General features: G+C 39.3%; 1 protein-coding gene across 18 annotated transcripts in view; it reads left to right on the forward strand.

The window, feature by feature from the left end:
- The window catches only part of Itpr (Inositol 1,4,5,-trisphosphate receptor), a 181,457-nt gene that overhangs the window by 127,550 nt on the left and 33,852 nt on the right, over positions 1-20,055 (forward strand). For all 18 annotated transcript variants that reach the window (XM_083117057.1, XM_083117063.1, XM_083117056.1 and 15 more), the window contains 2 exons: positions 5,697-5,889; positions 8,392-8,514. In XM_083117057.1, coding sequence (XP_082973183.1) covers positions 5,697-5,889; positions 8,392-8,514 — 316 coding nt within the window. The remainder of the gene's footprint in view (positions 1-5,696; positions 5,890-8,391; positions 8,515-20,055) is intronic.

Below are 20,055 nucleotides of genomic sequence, written 5' to 3' on the forward strand. Positions count from 1 at the left end.
CAACTCACCTGGTCGATAGCCCGAGAGAATCTATTCATCATTCGTCACCAGGAAAGCTTCAAGTCTTACTACTATAAATTAAGAGGTTTTGAAATTAAATTCTTAAGAAATATATTTTGTCATAAAAGAGATAAACAGGAGATGTCTTAATACTGAATACGGGGTGTAAGGGATGAAACAGGAGATGTCTTAATACTGAATAAGGGGTGTAAGGGATGACATTTTCTGAGGCCTTCCAAATTTCAACTTCTCTTTCACTGGACTAAGTTTTGCAGAGTAACAAGGCTGGCATCTGCACCCACAGCCAGCATAATTCCCTGTGGGGCTCATGTATTCTGCCATGCCATCTTATCCCCATTTATCCTTATCTTCATGATTAGCCAGAAGTGGCACAAAAGTGAAGTAAAAACAAATCAGTCAATCATTACACCAAATACTTAATGCATACTCTGTGTCCCCTGAAATTATCACACACTACTTGATTGATTGATTTTATTTTACTTCACTTTTGACTAATTGTGAGGATTGGGATGAGTGATGATGTGAAGAAATTGATAAATGGACAAACACCCATGCCCAGGCCAGGATTCAAACCTGGGACCCCTAGCACACGTTACTTTAAAATAATCTGACCACATTACATATGCCTCCAATTGATTGGATCATCTTCAAAGGACAAGCATTGTACTTCAGTGTAAAAGAGGCCATAGACTCTCATGCTGTATTTTCTTCACACAAGCAAATTTTATCATATAGCCTATGGCACAATTTACTCAGTGTGTCGTCATTGTAAAATATGGAATTTTTTCATGTAGTCAAATATACGGTAATGTCAATTTTTAAATTTATGTTTATGTTCCCAGGGTATTTAAATTGGCAATAACTCAGAAACCTGGGCATCTTATGTGATTTTCAACAATGTGAAACAATCTATTTCTTGGTCTTACTATACATGTGTTATACATCAAAATAAAGGCAATTTCTTTGCCTACACAATAAAAAAAAATTAGAATATGTTTATTCTTGTGTGTGCTAGAGATGTTTAACATAGTCCTTGTTTTTCATATAATGAAAAAGTCCATACTTCTAATACTAAACATATCTACCCTTAGTATGATACAACTTGAAACATTCTGGTATGCAAAGACCAACGTTGCATTGGGGTCACCACCACGTTGTGTCCTTTCTTCTGCTTTTGCCATCTGTTTCTTTCCCTTTCTCAGAACGCACTCTACAATATCTTGTTGGTCTGTCTTCTTTTCCATTGCCGGAACCTTCTCAGCGAAATGCTGTCCAGTCAACCTATAAGATCCTGCTGACATCCTGGAATCGGTTTCAGCTTGAATTCCTCCCTTCTCGGACAGAGCTTCCCCTACTGAAGAAAGTCTGATAAATGCACCTTCTTCTTATCAATTGCATGTCTAGTTTCCTTGTGTACAATGAAGGCATTTGTTGCTGACATGATCAGCATATGGAAAAATAGTTTTTTCCACCATTTTAGCTGCCGTTTCTTGAATGGATAGTAAGCGACTAATTGGTCACTTCTCTCTGCACCAGTTTTGTTTACATTGTAGTCCAACACCACACCTGGTTTTGTCTTCATGACTGGACCTCCCCGTGCCTTCACAAGAACATCAAATGATGTAGCTCTATGTTTAGTTGAGAGCATCAAGACCTCTCGTATCTTTCCATTTCAGGCACAAGAGATTGTTCTTGCGCATGTACACCATTTCACCTTTAACCTTTTGGGTCCCAAGCATCTCGGTCGAGATACCCAAATGTAACCCTCGCGGTCCCAAGCATCTTGATCGAAATTAACTTTTAACAGAAATGTTTCTTGCACTTTTTTTTCTTCATGAAAATGGAGGGGAAAAGGCGGGAAAAGGGACATCTCTTTTGCATCTCTTTTCAAGGGAAAATTTTTGCCAACAAAGGAAGACCAGCTTTGTTGTTCTAAAGCAATGCTTTTCACTCCCGCCTGGTAACTGCATTCGAAGGAAGCTTGTTTATCAGTATCCGATGTCAAAATGAAAGTTTTCCGTGCGGGTGCAAGCAGGGGTTGGGGCTGGGGGGAGGGGGAAGACTGGTTGTTGAATCTGCGTTGTGAGAATGGAATTTCGAGGCATGCTGAAGGAAACCTTTGTTTTTGAGCACAAGTGTTCCACAAGTTGCAATACAGGTTACCCTGCATTGTCTAAAAATAGAATTTCAAGCATCTGCAAGAATCGGTGCTCATTTTTCACTGCGTTCTAGCTTTTCGTCCGTGAAAGTTGTGCGTAGGTGTGTGTCGTTTTGTGCCCAAGTGCGAGGATATTTTTTGAGTGAAGTGACAGACTTCCAAGGACTATTTTGTCATCTACGTGTTTTTCTTGTGGTGTGAAAAGTGTGCTAGTGTCGTTTGTGCCTGCTGTGTTCCCAAAAGGCGTTTAGTCAACCATGGCTGCCCCCGGTGATCTCCGTTCTGATGAAATCTGAGATGAGCTGGAGGATATGGATACAGACTCCAAGTGGGATGAAGAAGAGCTTGACATTCCCTCTGATATATCATCAGAATTTGATTCTGATGATATGTCACAAAGACATTCCCCTTCTCCTGCTCCATCCGACTGGCAACCCCCTTCCAGAACTGCTCCCAACCCCCAACCTTTCCTAGGCCAGACTGGACTGAAGGTTTGACACATTGACGATGCATCCTCTTCCTTGGACTTTTTTCCTTGACTTTCTCCGAAGAAATCTTCCAGCATCTGGTGACTGAGACCAACAGGTACTATCACCAACATATCACAATGCATCCAACAACAAAGACCGAACGTGACGTGACCATTGACGAAATGAAGACTTTTGTTGGTTTGACAATACTGATGGGACATGACCGCAGATTACATTGGCGAGACTACTGGTCCAGAAAACCCCACCTTCACACACAGTTTTACGGACAACAGATTTCACGTAACCACTTTTATCACTTGCTCAGATTCCTACACTTTGAGGACAACACGAATAACACCTCCCCCCAAGATCCCGATTATGAAAGGCTGTGGAAGGTTAGGTTTGTCTTCGACAATATCAATGAGCTTAGCTCTAATTGCTACTATCCTACAGAGCATTTAGCAGTTGATGAAGCTATGGTCTTGTACAAAGGAAAAGTCATCTTCAAACAGTATATTCCAAAGAAACACAAGAGGTTTGGGATCAAGATCTACAAACTCTGTGATTCTTTGGGATACACCTGTGACATGACCGTATATCTGGGCAAGGACAAAGAACAGAGTGACTGCCACGACATCAGCGACGCATGGTTTAGTTGTAGCGTTGACAGAGAAGGTGAAGGGAGTTGGTCATAAATTATTTATGGACAACTACTTCTCTTCTCCAAAGCTATTTGATGATCACACAACAAGAAGTATCTATTGCTGTAGGGACCGTCAATCCCCGACGAAAAGGCCTCCCACCCAACTTTTCAAAGACAGACTTGAAGCTGAAGAGGGGTGACCTACGTGTTTGGGTGAAGAATGACTTGACTGTGATATGTTGGAAAGACAAGCGAGAGGTGTACCTGTTGATGAACATCCATCTGTCACCAGCTGAGGGAAATTTCTTGGATGACCATGGCAACGTACTCAAGCTGGCTATTGTATGCGAATACAATAGCCACATGGGTTACGTTGACAAGGTTAAGTTTCTTTTGAACTACAGTAGCTTTTGGTAGTTGCTTTCTGTTTGGCATACATGTTCCAACAGCCATTGTTTTCTTTTTCCCACAAAGCATCAAAGAGTACAGGAGAAGTGTAAAATCTGTCCATGTAAATGGTATGTCCTGTCTCAAGATATGCATGGAGAAGTCTGCCAAAAAGGGAGACAATACTGTTATCCTCGGTACCTTTTCCTGTGTACACTTCCATATTCAATACATATCTACTTTCTTCATCACACACGATAAACCGTTTTATACCATACTTTTCTGGTTTGTTCAAGTACACACGAAAATGAATTCATCCCTGAAATCCGCAAATACCTTCATCAACTGTCAAATTTGGACCAGGATGAAATGATGAAGAACATGCTTGGGTGAGAAAGTCAAAATAAGGGTGTATTTGTGTAGTGGATCATGATTAGGATTACCTCTGGAAATGTAGGTACTGTTATCATTCAAATGGAGATTTGAAAGTATTGCTTGAAAACTATTTCTGCTCATCACAGAGTAGTGGAGATAAAAGCAGATGAAGACCAGTAAGATCTGATGCTAGGTTTCTTTACGATACACACATGAAAAATTATTGAAAAAACATTTAGATTTCATATAACTTTACTGATACCCAAGAGCTGAAAATACTGTTAGGTTTCAGGCGATTTGAACGTCTAAGCTTATCTATGACAGAAGCAGCATACCTGTTAGTTTCAGTTTTTATGTGTTAGGCAAGAAAATAGAAAAGCAGTCATATGGCATTGACGATTCATCTATTTGTGCAATTACACCAACGTGTTCCTGGAGAACCGGTTTACTTGGAAGTACATCTACATTTGTCCATCCTGGGTCAGAGCACTGCACATCGAGCCTTGGTCGCTTCCTTGAGCTCGAAGCTACTGGTTGCGTTTGTACACTTTCTGCTTGGTCGGGTATATCATCAACAATGGCCACATGTCGTGGGATTGGAGATGAGGTGACTGGTTCGGCCAAATCCAATCCATTTTCTGAATTTGAATTTTCTCCAAAAACCTGCAATGAAAGAAAATAAAAATATGTATTATATGCCTCTATGCATTGAACGTGTAGGTCAAAAGGTAAAGCTAACCCCTATGCATTGCACCGCATAATGAAACACAGGCGGTGTGCAAGTAAATAACTCATTACAAGTAAATAAATAAGTGTTCCATTTATTTTGATATTTCAAGTTAACACATTGGTCAAGTGCATGGGTGCCCATAGGAATTTTCTCAGGGGGGCCTCTTTAAGATTCTCAGGGGGCTCTTCAAGATTCCATATGTAGGGTGTACTGATATGGATCCTGTCATCAACATAAAACGTAATGTTAGCATACTAAATTCCATTAGCCAAGAAGGGGAGCTCGAGCCTCCCCCTCCTCCCATATGGGCATCCATGGTCAAGTGTGCATATGTGTGTGTGTTTGTGAGTGATGATAAAGCACTAAAAATATAGGCCTAGTACTGCAATCAATGAAATGAAATATTACAAAGAAAACAAAAAATGCATACCTGTTGATTCGGGTATAAAATCAGGATCACCATCAGAATCATCATCTAAAAACTCCAACTGGCCCTCTGATCCCGAATCTTTACATGACTCTTCTACTGTCAACTCTCCTAAAGCTTCAGCAATATCGCTGCCACTAAGTCCTTTCGGCATTTTGTCTATTTTGCTTCAAAAGCGGCTCGAACTTTACAAAGACTTGCAGCAAGACACTTCTTTGTATCACGTTACGTGCCAGTTTCCTGTGTTTTTGTGCTTTCCATTCAATGAGAAGACGGTTCAAAATTTCACCACCAGGGTACAGCACAATGCAGAGGCATACCAAAAGGACTCCCAGGAACATTCTGAACGTGAATGGTCCAGCATCGTAACTCCAAACATTCAAGTGATATTGCCCGTACTATGCATGTGCATGGGATTCAAAGTGTTAATAGCAGTGTTCATTCATAACATAACTTGACATGCATGTGTGTTTTTTAATTAACAGATTGTTCGTCAGGATAGAACATTGGAACAGATAGTCTTTCCAATTCCAGAAATTTGTGAGTATCTCACAAGTGATACCAAAGCTAAAGTTTTGCATACAGCAGAGAGAGATGACCAGGGATCTAAAGTGTCTGACTTTTTTGAAAGGACTGATGATATGTTTAATGAAATGAAATGGCAGAAAAAGTTAAGAGGTATGCATTATATGTAACATCCTTGCTATATTGATTGTTCTTATTTTATAGCATAACATTCTTGTTCCAATAGATGTTACTTGTGACAGTGCAAATGTTATAATGTAGATTAGGTGCCTATACCAGCCAATACAAATATTTAAGAACTGTGGTAGATACATTATACCTAGATATACTGGGTAAGTCAAAAAGTACAGAACCATCCAAACAAAAGTATTGAGTAAAAATCATCAAAGCATTATTATTATTATTATTATTATTATTATGTTTTGTGCTAATAGCAGCACATTTGCCATATGTTACCATAATCCAGCACCTTTTTGGAGCTGCCATCTTGAATTTAACTTCAGAATTTGAAATGGACTGGTGTTTGTGTGACCACAATAATTTATTCAATATGTGTAGAGAAATGCAATGATGACAATTTTTTTTTCATTTACATAATGAAAGGTGTTAAAGAAACCTTGAGGTATAATGATAAATATATAAGAGTAGCTCAGTAACATATTCATTCTCCTTGAAAATGGCACACCAGACAAAATATAGAATTATTTTCCAAGTAAGCATCTTTATATGTTACTGGTCATATTAGATATTAGGTACATGTAAAAGTTCTACTCGTTTTTGATGTGCAGATAGAAGTGTGAACAACACAAACTGTAACACACCTAAGACTGTGCATAATAGCCATCGCAATCAATGATATGTTGCCATCTTGCTGATAGGAGAAGAAACCACGCCTATAAAAGTCCTGAGGTTTTGAGTCTAAGAACTGTTGTAAGACAGTTTTCACAGCCTCCACATCCTCAAAGATTTTCCGAGCGAAGGAGTTCTGCAATGCATGAAACAGGTTGTAGTCTGTAGGGGCCAAGTCAGGAGAATAGAGCAGCTGGGGTAAAACCTCTCAATCAAAGTCCATTAAATTTTTACGTACGATGACAGCAGGATGTGGCCTGGCGTTATCATGGTGGATGATCACTCCTTGGCAATTGACGAGGCCTGGCCATTTCGATCATAATGCTGCTCTCAGTCTGTCCCAACTGTTCACAGTAGAATGTGGCATTAATGTTTTTGATTTGTTGCACATTAAAAATTGAACCAAGTCCAATAAATTGCAGAAACACACAAGACCTCTTAGTGAATTACTCCTTTGATATCCCACCACACATTCAAAAAACACGTTCTTGATACAAAGTTCTGGTTTGGATGTCAATGGTGACAGTTCATAAATGCAGCACACAGTCCTGCAACACTTTATATTCCTGTACATAATCCACTTCTCATCGCCCTTGACAATGTGTGGCAGGAACCGGTAATTTTTGTACTGGGAAAGGAAGAAAATGCAGGTTGTGACTTGTCCCTCTTGTTGATTTGCAGCTGATGTGGAACCCAACGATCGAACTTTGGGGTGAAACCTAGCACTTTGAGCTGTCTTTCGACTGTTGTCATGTGTACCTGGAAGGTGTCTGCTAATTCTGCTATGGTTGGTTTCGGGTTGTTTCTTAAGGCTTGGTCAAGATCCTCTGCGGAACACACTGCTGGACGTCCAGACCATGGTTGATGTTGACAGCTTCTGTCTCCCCTGAAATTTTGAAACAAGCGACTACATCTGCTATCATCAACTACATCTGCCCCATGCACTTGCCGAATCTTGCGGCAGGCTGTGGCTGCAGTAATGCCTTTATCGAACTCAACAAGTAAACACTGTATGACATGTTCCTTATTGGTCTCCATTTCACCCACACACTACTCTGTCCACTAAGAGCTCCTCGTCCACACTCATGGCCTGTTGCTGCTGTAAGGTTGCCCCATTTATGTGACCAGAGATTCATGCACTGGGAGTTCCATCTCTGAGGTCGGTAGTCTGCTAAACTGTAACCTATCAAAAATGGGTAGAACTTTTGCACATACCTAATATACCGTATGTTTGTATATATTAGGAATAGGCTGATATCAAATTTTGGCCGATACTGGTCAAGTACAGATATAAAATTTACCAATACCGATATTCTACTGATGCAATATAAAATTTCAAATGGTCCTTGAAAAACCTGAATAGTTCATTGACCTCCTTAATAAATGTTTGTTTCCAGGTGACTGCAGTGCAGAAGAAGTTGCATATTTAGAAATCTACTTTTTAAAAAAGTAGAACATTGAGATTATCCATAAAAATTGTAACGAAATGGCAGAATTTTGCACTAAATTATAACATATTTATAGATATATAGTATCTGTAAAATAATCAGTAATTTTACCAATAAACTGATACACTGAAAAGTCTATATCGGCCAATACCAATAGAGTACCGATTAATCTGTTCCATCCCTAATATATATAAAACATGCTAAGAACTTGTCTTTTCAAAATAGATTGAGAATATGTGTCGTTTTTACATTTAAGGCTCTTCAGTAAAATAAGTTAAAGGTTTCAAATTATTTTTACTTTAATATTTCATTTGCTGTGTAAAATGTTGGAAAAATAATATTTGTTCCTCTCTTTCAGGTCAGCCTGTATTGTTTTGGGTCAGTAGTTATATGTCTCTTTGGAGCAATATTATATTTAATTGTGCTGTTCTCATCAACTTGATTGTTGCCTTCTTTTACCCATTCATGGATTCTATACCAAGTAAGTGTAATGAAATAATATTTTTATACATGTGAATAAGTAATAACCAAGCCAATGTTTTTTCTGTTCCTGAATCAACAATTTGACTCGAGCAATAGGGGATGTGCTAAAAGTAGGCATGCAGTAGTATATTTTTTGTGTTTTATTTTAGTATTATTTGTATTTTTTATATTTTATGTACCTTGGGGCTTACTGAAATTTGTGTTTAACAGTGTCAAGGACAAGTTGTAGGAATGTTGCTACATTGATAGAGGATATTCTGAGCACCTAAGATACTACTTTTTACCCACTTGTATATGTTTCTGAAGAATTTAAGTATTTTTTACATGGAGTGCATGTATTTGAGTGATTTATCAATAAGTTAATATGTGTTATGTAAATGTAGAAGTTTAAACTTCTTTCTTTCTCAGCTGTATAGATCAAAAGTCATGTAAAACAGAGATTGTTATGCCACTCTTTTATAAAGTAAGAGCTGCGGACTCGGTGGTCGACTTTTACTATAACCACTGAAGTTCATGGTTTGAGCCCCAGCCTGGACGTAGGTGTAATTTGTGATTGCCCCTTCATCAATTTCAAATAATCATCACAATTAGCCAAGACTGACAGAAAAGCAACTCTTATATGACAAAAATACAACGTAAGAGCTGGTGTTTGATTAATTTATTTATGATTAAACTTCAAATCACTGTATACTACAGATCTGTTCAATGTTGGTTCAAACCAGGGAGTCGTAACGTACCCAATTTGCGTTACACGGTACGTTCCATTTTGTAGGAGGAAGAGTATGGTTCAGCTGCTGGTACCCATGGAACGTAACGAAATGCAATATGTTACAGACTGACGTTACAGAGAACGTAACAAAATGTATTATGGTAGATATTAACGTTATAAAGGAACGGAACGAAATGAGCACATTGGAACATAACGTAATATGCAATATGGTATATACTACCGTTACAAGGATACAAGGAACGTAGTAACGAAATGCATTGTGGTATATACTAGCGTTACAAAAAAACGTAACGAAATGCAACATGGTAGTAAATAACGGTACATAGGAACGTAATGAATGCAATCCTCCGTAACGGAACGAAGTGAAAGGCAATATGGTTAATTAACGTTACATAGGAATGTAACAAAATGTAAACCACTGTAGCGGAACGGAACAAAATGCAGTTGGGTACATACCATCTGCATAAGGAACGTAAATAAATTCAGTATGGTAGATGTTAACGTTACAAGGAAAGAACAATTCACAAATGTTTGCTAGTAACGTTATAGGTGCGTGACAAATATAATCTATTAAACATCAAGGAAGAAAAAGGAATAGCCCAAATCTCTTACCTTTCTTTTGAACATTGCGAAAAATAACTCAGTATATCGTATGGGATTAATGTGAAATAGCCGTTAAAAATATGGTTGTTTGTAAAAAAATGAATTTCAACCAGGGTTGTTAAAGGGTCAGGAATTTTAAATCAATTCAATTCCGGTTCAGCAGGGAATATTTGCAAGCATAAATGGATCTGGACCGTAAAGAGCCTTTTTATGTTTAAAATATTTCAATTCGTTCCAGGAACCTTTTCTCCGGATCAATTGAAATACGGCACAGGGACCTTCTTTCCGGATCAATTTAAAGACTGTCTAAGTTCCATATTGAAATGAAAGAATACGCAACTTGGACCGAATTAAAACTGTGCGATAAAGAAGGTTCCGGTCTTGTTGCGGAACCCAATAGAACCCATTAGGATTTATTGGTTCGTGGACGTTTAACAATCCTGATTTGAAAATTACATTTTTGGCTCGAAATTGAATACAGCTTCCAACTAGTGTAGAAATGAGTAGTCATAGACGTGCGCACGGGGTGCAAATGGGAGGGGGGCACATGCCCCACCCCCTAATCATTGACGTCTACCGATATTTTCGACGCAGGGACAAGCAAGGTATTTTTCCATGGGGCATATTAACCAGATAATAGTGTTGCCCCCTCAAGAAACACCACTTGAATTCGAAATTATCGCATTCCTGCATTCCCATTATAATAAATTAATGTACATTACTATGACTGGGATCAAATTATACGCGTGAAATATATACTTTTAGCTGACATTCGTTTTCTAAAGGGGAGATGTGGCCATCCTCGCCCCCTTTCAGATTTCCATGCTCCTATATTATTATACTTTAATCCAGAAATTTAGGGTTGAGGAATCTTATCGCCGGTTATTAAACGATATTATGCTCTTGAAGAAAATGAAGTATTACGAAGCCGATGAAAGTTCACAAAGCAACAACGGCGGAAGAAGGTGCAGTGGCACAACCACAGGGGGCAGGGGAGATTAGCCCTCAAACTTGTACGGAAATCAATTCTAGGAGGTAAGGAAGGCAAACATTGGACCATAGAAAGAAAGGTTGCAGAATCTAAGAGTAGCAAGACAAAGGGATACTGAAGATGGATTTAGTTTTCACGTCTGTCGTGCACTATTTCTTCCAGACGGTCAAGAGCACCTGCAAGGAGGCACAGAGGGGCAATTGCCCCCTCTTGATTTCTATCTTTATACAAATATAAATAAAGTTATATAAACTTGGACAGTTGCTGCTGCTTACGGTGTACGTTTTGCCCGTGTAAGGTAATAAATAGATGTATCATTAATTTTTGAAACCCCACCGTTCATTTATAAACACACTGTATATGAGTCATTGTGAATTCGAGTCAATTAAAACATTTTGCGTTGTTGGGAGATTATCTATTAGGATAAAATTTGGACATAATGAATCTAAGTAGAGAAAATGCAACTTGTATATCAAAATTGCCATGTCCAACTGATCTCCGAAAGTAGTGTTTAGCACGTCACATTTCAAGTATATTGTAATAATCTTCAATTAAGCCAAACGTTAACGAACAAAACAACTTTTATTTAACTTATAACTTCATGTTATATAAACTACATGAAATACATTTAACAAAGACAAAAGACAAAAGACAATCTCTCTCCAACTCGACTTGCTCACAGTATCTCTTCTAAAATTTTTATCTTTTATATTTTTCGTAACTTCTATCATATATGATTGATTAATTTGAGTCCACTTTATGCACAGTTAGGCTAATCGGGACTGGACCTACAGTTTAAATTGAAATCCCAATCACTTGTGTCTCCACCGGGTATCGAACCCGGGACCCCTTCATTACAAGGCGACGACGCTACCACTGCGCCATCGGGGAGGCCATTTCAAGTATAGTCCATGATTGTATCTATAGTGCGCGTCAAATCTCCTGCATATGGCGATAGCCAATAGCAGCGCACTGCAGCGGTGCCATGTCGAAATCTCACACGGAAAGAGACAGCGTGGTCGAGCGAAACGCCTTGTCACGGAGAGCACGGAACATTAGATAATATAACATATAATAAACATAATGGGAGAAAAGAACATACCTGATTAGGGACTGCATAATTCTTTCAATATTCTCAAGGTGGAAGTTGTGGAACCTTTGTAAGATATTTTGTCCCGTAAAGAGTACGTTATCTTTTTGGTAGTAGAAAATTCGCCACGATCGTAAATTTCAAAGACTGTTCTACGAACTACGTCTTTTTTCAAAGTCATCTAAATTTGTCGTTCTTTTCGGTATATTAATGTGCTTTCTAGTCTAGGTTATTGAAACATTGGAGCAGGCCCCGATCCACATTGTTTTGCCCCCGAACATATCCGAGAAACGGTAGCTTGATTCACACCACACGCTTGAGCTGTTAGATCCTGGCACTTCTTAAAGTCAATTTTACTTCTTTGTTCGTCACTCGAACACTTTTTTTTTTTTAAAAATGTACACCTGAAAAATCACCTGTCGTGCCTGGCTTCGTACAACACTGTATTTTTCCCTCTTCTCTCGCCATCACTACCACTTGGTTTACTCAACGACATGCTGCACACACCCACTAAACACATGAAAAAAAAAAAACGAACAATGACGGTATCCTCTTCGTCAACTTCTTCTGCCATCACTGGGAACGAACGTGCCCTGTTCCCTTAGCTAATCGGAAAGTTTCAGAATGCAACAGGAACGAAGGGAGAGCAAAAAGGATACAATGCAAATACGTTTATAATAACATTGCTTCTACAGAGGGAACGGTATAAGCTACAATCACGCTTGTTTTTCGTACATACTCGCAAATTCATTATCTTTCCATCTGTTGAACTACTGACACTTGAAATAATCTATTTATATCCGAGCGCCAGGTACACGATTTAGTAGCGAGGTGAAACAGCTTCTGAACTAGGCAACGCTGCACGTCCGTGATTCGCTGGTGCTGTTCAGTCGTTCAAGGTCATATGCAGGAGATTTGACGCGCACTCTAGTAGTATATGAATGAGATGTGTCCCTCCATTCAAACAATACGTGGCTTGTCCCTACCGAACGAAGTGTGTCACTTATAAATTAAGTTTCCGAAAGCAGGTATTATGCATGAACAGAACAAAAAATACTCGTGAGAAATTACAAAAATTATAAGTAAGTTCGTGGCGGGAGTTATTGAAGGTTTTCCCCACAACCTATCCGCTTTAGGTTCCGGGTTCGAGTCCTGGTCTGTAAATATCTTTTTTAGGTGTCTCTTCATTAATTTAATCTAATTATCATCCATCTTCATAGTTTCGATTAATTATAAAAGTGACATAAAAGCGAAGCAAAATAAGAACATATAGAAATAATTGCAAAATGATTACAATGTCAGAACTACATTTGAAAAATAAAATGCGAACAGAAGGTTCATCTTCAAACAGGCAGCATGCTCCCGAAAGTTGCCAATCCACGTGTAGCATGACCTTCGATACTGGGGTTGTGCTTTTTCAGGAAAGTTTGCTCGACGCTCTTCAAGCGTCTTATCAAGAATGCCTCGGTGTTTGCAGCATTACCAACTTATTTTCCGTCGGGAAAATCTTTTTTCTCCTATTTAATCTGCGGTTGACTCTACAATACAGCATATTAATCAAGATACAACAACTGAATTACGGCGAAGTAGGTTAGAAACCCTGCGTGCTCAAGAGCAGCTTCGATAAGGCACCGGAATTGTTTCGAGCTGAACCAGGAAATGGGCGACGTTTATTCCCCAAGGCCATTCCGTAAAACTAATGCCACAAGAAGTTTTCTGTGTGGATTTGTGAGCATGAAATTGTAGGTTAATGATAGTACTACAAGACGTCAAGTGGATTTATTTTTCTGTTTCGTTATTTTATATAGCTTTCCTACCTATATAGTTTGAATAACTAATTAATCATTTGATGAGCAGACAAACACGAAGAAGCCGATCCCGTGGCAAATTGGTTAGCGTAATAAACTGCGAAGTCTAATGTCGGATTAGAGCCAGGACTAGAAAATATGGATGGGTTGGGTCATTGTCTTTATACCACTTCCATCACCTATCACATCCTTTATCATCGCGATTAACCGAAAGTGGTAGACGCGAAATAAAAATAGAACCTTTGCATGGAAGTCCGAAAGAGAGGCAAGGGAGGGGGGGGGGGGGTTGCAAGACCCACCTGGAAAATGAAAGTCAACCAAAAACTATATATATATATATCACAATTCCATTTCAGCTGCAATAATATATGTTAATTATTGCATGAACATAACTAGCTAACTAACTAACTCTCTAGCCTTCTTAAACCCGAAGGTTCATGGCTGCAGCAACACAGGCCTTCCATCTGTCCCTATCTTGAGCAAGTTCTATATACTCTTTTCCATCCCTACCGATTTCCTTTAAGTCTATCTCAACGATGTCCCTCCATCTTCGTCTTGGCCTTCCTAAAGTTCTCTTACCATCAGGTTTCCCAACAAGAATCCTGTAAACTCCTCTTTTCTCTCCCATTCGTGCCACATGGCCTGCCCACCTAAGTCTTCTTGATTTAATTATTATAATTGTCTCCTCATCCCTTTTAGGTCCAAATATTTTCCTAAGGATCTTATTTTCAAATAAGATGAATATGATACGTAACTTCAAATTAAAGCAATGTTTTTTTTAGGAGACAACACTGTTATGCACCTTTTTTGCTCCCCCGGAAAAACTACCTTGCTTGCCCCTCTTTGGAAAAAACTCAACAAAGTGCATTGTGAGGGAAATGCATTTCAAGTTGTCAGGCACAGTTCGAGCTCTACAAAAACTTGGTAACAGTAGATCGGAATGTTTCATGCGTGATTTTCAAAGATTTTATGAAGTTTGCACTGTGCCTGGCAACTTGAAACGCATTTCCATCACAATGCACTTTGTTGAGTTCGCCCTTCGTATCCGCAATGCCTCATATTTTCAATTACTTTGAAGCATTTTGGACCATTTTTTATTTTTATAAGCAACTGCATTAATTGATAGAATGATCTTAAACATGAAACTAATTGTTTCTTCCAATGATTAACTGTTTTCTTTGCCTTTCATTACGCTAGGTCACTCAGCCGCTATCTTCGTTGTGAGCCTAGATTAAGTGTGATTGGAGCTTATCCTATATGCTTTCTTCATACAGCATGGCTGTCGGCTACATGTTTGACATCTTAACACAACTTCTTTCAAACATCGCTCATGAAATGTATTTCACCTATCGTCCTACGGGAATCAGAGGGACGTAACTACAAAAATGCTGTTTTCAGTTTCGTGAAAAAAAAAAATCCTCTGAAGAGTATTTGGAGTAAATCGACATTTTCCACTTCTAATGCTTATCTGTAAGGCGGAGTCACATTTAAGAGTCATATTCCTAAGAATACATTATTTCCTCTCCTATTAATTTGATAAATTAGAGTTAAGTCGCTCTGGTTCTCACACACGCTTTCAGCTCCTATTTTCCAAAATTTGGCACGTTAGGTATTACGCCAGGTGTGTCATTTGGGTACGATACTACATTTTTATTATATGCCTGTGGAGATTCGAACAGTGTTCTCGGCTTGCGAGCCAGGTTATATCGGCGTTAGCGTCCAACGTTTGGAGCGCGTATATTCCTCTAAGCAGGATGCTCCAATTTAAGCTGGCTCGCAAGCCGAGAACTCTTCGTCAGGAAAGCTACACTTTTTTACCCATGAAAGTTATTGTCCGTGGCCTGCAAGCAAGGTTCTTGCAACAAACTGCCTCGAGAGAATTATGCGTAGGCTATGTGTGACTTTTCTGTTTCTCAGACCACGTGTGACTACCTACAAATTATGTGAAACAATAACATAAACAACTTCCCATCTGAGTATGAGAAACCACTTGCATTCTAGCCGGGTTCGATTCCTGCTGGAGGCACAGTGATTCGAATTCCACTTTAAACTGTAGGCCCACTCCCAATTAGCCTATCTGTGCATACAAGTAAACTTAAAACAAGACAAACTTTCATTCTAACCTCAGTCACTTATGGGAGCTGCTTAGAAGTAGTAGTGTTGACTGCCATGACTAAAATTTCTGGATCCAAGTTCACTTCGTCTCAACGATTTTATTTGTTGTTTTAAGTCCCCTTTATGCACAGTAAGGCTAATCGGGACTGGACCTACAATTTAAAGTGGGATCCGAACCACTTGTGCCTCCACCGGGTATCGAAGCCGGGACCCCTCTCTCGACGATTTGACCGAGTCTGCACTCCCTGCGCTGCACTCCGCTGTCTATGCAATGTAGTTTTAAAAGTTGTTAACTGAGGTATCCTAGTCACCAATTCCACCGCTGCCACCGGTTAGTCAAGGTGTGACTCATCATCAGCCAGGCTCGGACGAAACGCAACTCATTAAACCGTCGCGGACGAACTGTAGCATTTTTCTAGGAATTTCGCTTTCGGACGAAACGCTACTGAACCGTACAGCAGTCCCAGTGCCTGCTCCAAGTTGCACAGCTGCTTTCGGAGCTCTTGGTTTGGAAAGGGAGTGGGGATGAGGAAAAGGTCTTGATTTTTCATACTGAATCTCGTTCATTTCGTTCTCCTATTTCTCTTGGTTGAATTTTCTGAGATACGGAATCTACCTCATTTTCCTTTTCATTACGTATTATTGCGTCACCCACAGTACTCTTACATGTACTTAACATTTTCAATTTCCCTGTACCTGCACCCTTTGGTTAGGTAAAAATAAATAACTGCAGTTCGTCAAATGTTGTATTTTTGTTTTTGTTACCCATTTTTCTCGTACTTCAGTCAGGGGCAATGGAGCTACTGGTAACAGACGTAGTTAGGAAATAGCATGAATTGTTTCTTCCCCGCACTGTAGTTGACCGATAAAAGAACTATGTAAAGTCTCGTTTCTATTACCACAAATTTTACCGCGCAACATGACACGCGGCATGCGATGCTGCATGTGCCAAGCATTTGTTGAAATGGAAACTGTCTGCAACATGCCGCGGCGCAAGTGCAAGGGACAAAATTGCCCCAAACGATTAAGACGCACAACGTGCGCGGCGACAATGGAAACAGCCTACAGCAAGTTCCTGGGCACGGGCATACGAACTAGAGTAGAAACAGACGACGCGACTACAATCTGTGGTCCAACAAGATTTAATAACAATGCAAAATCACTTGCAGTCATTCTTACAAAGTTTTCGTATCCACTTTGAAGACGTAAGTCTCTCATCAACGAGTTATATGCTCCTTCCGAATTTCTTTTCGCTTGAAAACTTCTAATCCACCATCTAGGTTGTTTTCGCCTCTTTTTTTTTATAGAAATTCATGATACGCGCCTGCCATAACCACAAAACCCGCCATAGCTTTATTGTTCATCTTTACCCAAGTTAAATCACCACCAAATTATTACAATACAAGAGATGAAACACTGACTACTCTAAAGCACTGCACAACGCTACACTGCGATCCTGCACTCCAGTGTTGTTGCGGACGTATTTTGAAGAAGTAGTTTTGAATTGGAAGCAGTACGAGTACACTAAATGACTCGCAACATGCGCCGGCACATGTTGCACCTCATGGATCTGGAACTTGTCAGAATGGAAACGTAGCTTAACAGAAACAGAAGGCTTTCACGATTTGTCTGAATATTAAAGTGATCTCTTCTTTCACACCCAAACATAAATAACTATTTTCAGATTTGAAACCGTAACAGGGGTGTAAGGGGTGACCTTCCACGTAGTACACCCAATCGTCAACTTCATTCCACGTAGTACACCCTGGACTGCTCTTTGCAGACTAACGAGGCTCTGGCGACTGACCCTATAGCCAGTATAATTCTGTGTGTTCTGTTTTTTGTCATGTGTGCTGAGTGCCCCTTTAGAGCCTCAGCTTTTAACCTAAGTCAGAATATTTTAATATTTCAGTTATTCGATATTACAGTTACGTTATTTGTTATGGTAAGGGGCTGGTCCCCGTATAACGTGGCGGTTGCAAAATAGCCTAAGTGCTGACGCACCCAAAATTAAAAAAGAAAAATGTAACAGGGAATATAGCTTTAATAAATGTCTATAAATATTTCACTATCGTTTATATTTATGTACATGTTGTTAATTTTGAAATATTGTGAAGAAATGCAGCAAAATGCTACATATTCGATTACTAATGTGAGCCACTGTACATGTTATGTTTTTATTTCATGAACAATGCGACACCACAGGTCCCGAGTTCAGATCCCAGCCTGTATATTGTTTTCATTATTTTCTTCGTGATGTCCTTTCATCAATTTTGTCATTGCATCACCCATCCTCGTCTTCGCGATTAGCCAAAAGTGGCAGAAAACCAAAGTTAAATATAACAAATGAAAATCAAACATTACTTTGCAAGACAAGAATGGATAGGTTATTTTGAAGCTGCTGTTATTAAAAGCAAATTGTATGTAGCTTTCCTAGACAGAAGTTTCAAACACAGAAACTGATTGATTGGATAAGGGCTGTGGATTCCTACTCGAGCAGAAAATATATATGTTTCAATTTATTACGTACAACAATAGCAGACTGATTTCCCGCTAAATCAAAGAAAACTTGCATTCACGGTTACAAATTGACGTGTTGAATGACCTTAACTACAGACTTCGCTCACTCCAATTCTGATTAATCGAACAGCACATCACAACGTGGGTCATTAAATATTTCCAACTTACTCTCGAGTTCCTCAACTAAAAATAAATTGACTGCGAGACAAAAACTCCTCTGCGATAACTATATACCACGTTATATGCAGAGTATATGTAAGTTGAAATTCCATCATAATAATTTGAATTCTTCAAGTAGTAGCTACAAATATAATTTTTCATGCATATTTTCTTAGCATTGAAGTTTCTCACTTCACAAGGATAACATATATATAGTATTTCACAAGAGTTTTTAGTTCGAGCTAGTCGTAGGCCTAATATGAATATAAACGTCACTTCATTACTTAGTTTAAAAAAGTGCCAGGCAATCAAAATTCGAGGGTATGCCTGAAATTATTTGTAGTATCTCATGTATCAAGGGGGCTTTTTAAGTAGTAATAGTAGAAACGTAATTATACTGCATGTTGCAACTGAAACCCTAGCCTCGAAGACCGAAGTCGTTGGGTGATCCACTCATACACTCGGTACCAAACATTTCAAGTTCGAGTAGACACCTGGGCATGGCTGTTTTTTTTTTTGTAAGCATCCCTTCATAGATTTAATATGATCATCATTCATCTTCATCGTCGCGATTATCTACAAGTGGCAGAAAAAGCGATATAAAACAAGAATAATAGTATAACAAACAAAAGAGGATAAAAGGATGAACTGAGTTAATGATAGGAAGTTTTATAAAATTACTGTTTCTTGAAGAATCCTGTCCTTTGTTACGATTTTATTTCTCAGTCACACGTTGCTCAATGTTCAAGTCGACTGTCGTCCTTACGTACTTGAAAATTACTTTCATGTCTGCCTATGCTCTTCTTTCAAACGTGGTAGGTGGGCGCTCTGTCTGTTTCTACACCAAAAAGTTTAATGAACCTCCTGTCCAAGAAGACAAGAATTACTGAAAGTAATTTTCAAAATTGTAAGCGGATGAGGGCCCTTGTAAATGATAAAATATACTGTCCTTTTATTCGCTTAGTTTTGAGAATCCCTTCCCATATAATTCTTGCCTTCTTGAGAGTCCAATGGCCCTGTCTAGCCACAAAACCAGTTGCACAAACGCGGTTTCGTTTGTTTCGTACAACAATTCCATCTAACGTTTCGTTTCTACGTAGTTTCTACTTGCTAAAAGTGCCTTTCATATCGCCCCAGGGCGTTCTCTACTCGGCTGCTTCGTGACCGAAGGTCACGTGTACAAAGTTTGAGGATTCACATTTTCCGATTTTGCGTGGTGCTGCTGCTACGAGCGAACACAAGGGAAAAAACCTTGGACGAAAAGTCCCAGCGCAGCTTCCCTTCTACTCTTCAGCTCGGCCCATAAGGAAGAACGGTCAACTCTCCCCCTCCCCTCCAGGTGGTAGTACAGTGCACAGGAGTCGCGGGTCTGCACAGGTTTCTTTCCTTGTGATTCAGTTCGCCTTATCAAGGTCGTGCAGCAAGCAATTATTTTTCGTCTTCCGATAGGAAAAAGCTTGCCTCTCGCTTACGTGGATGAACGCGTAGCACAGATGATTCTTTGGTTGGTCCTTTATGTTTCG

The sequence above is a fragment of the Lepisma saccharinum genome, chromosome 2 (genome assembly GCF_977018435.1).
Source record: "Lepisma saccharinum chromosome 2, izLepSacc3.1, whole genome shotgun sequence".
NCBI lineage: Eukaryota > Metazoa > Arthropoda > Insecta > Zygentoma > Lepismatidae > Lepisma > Lepisma saccharinum.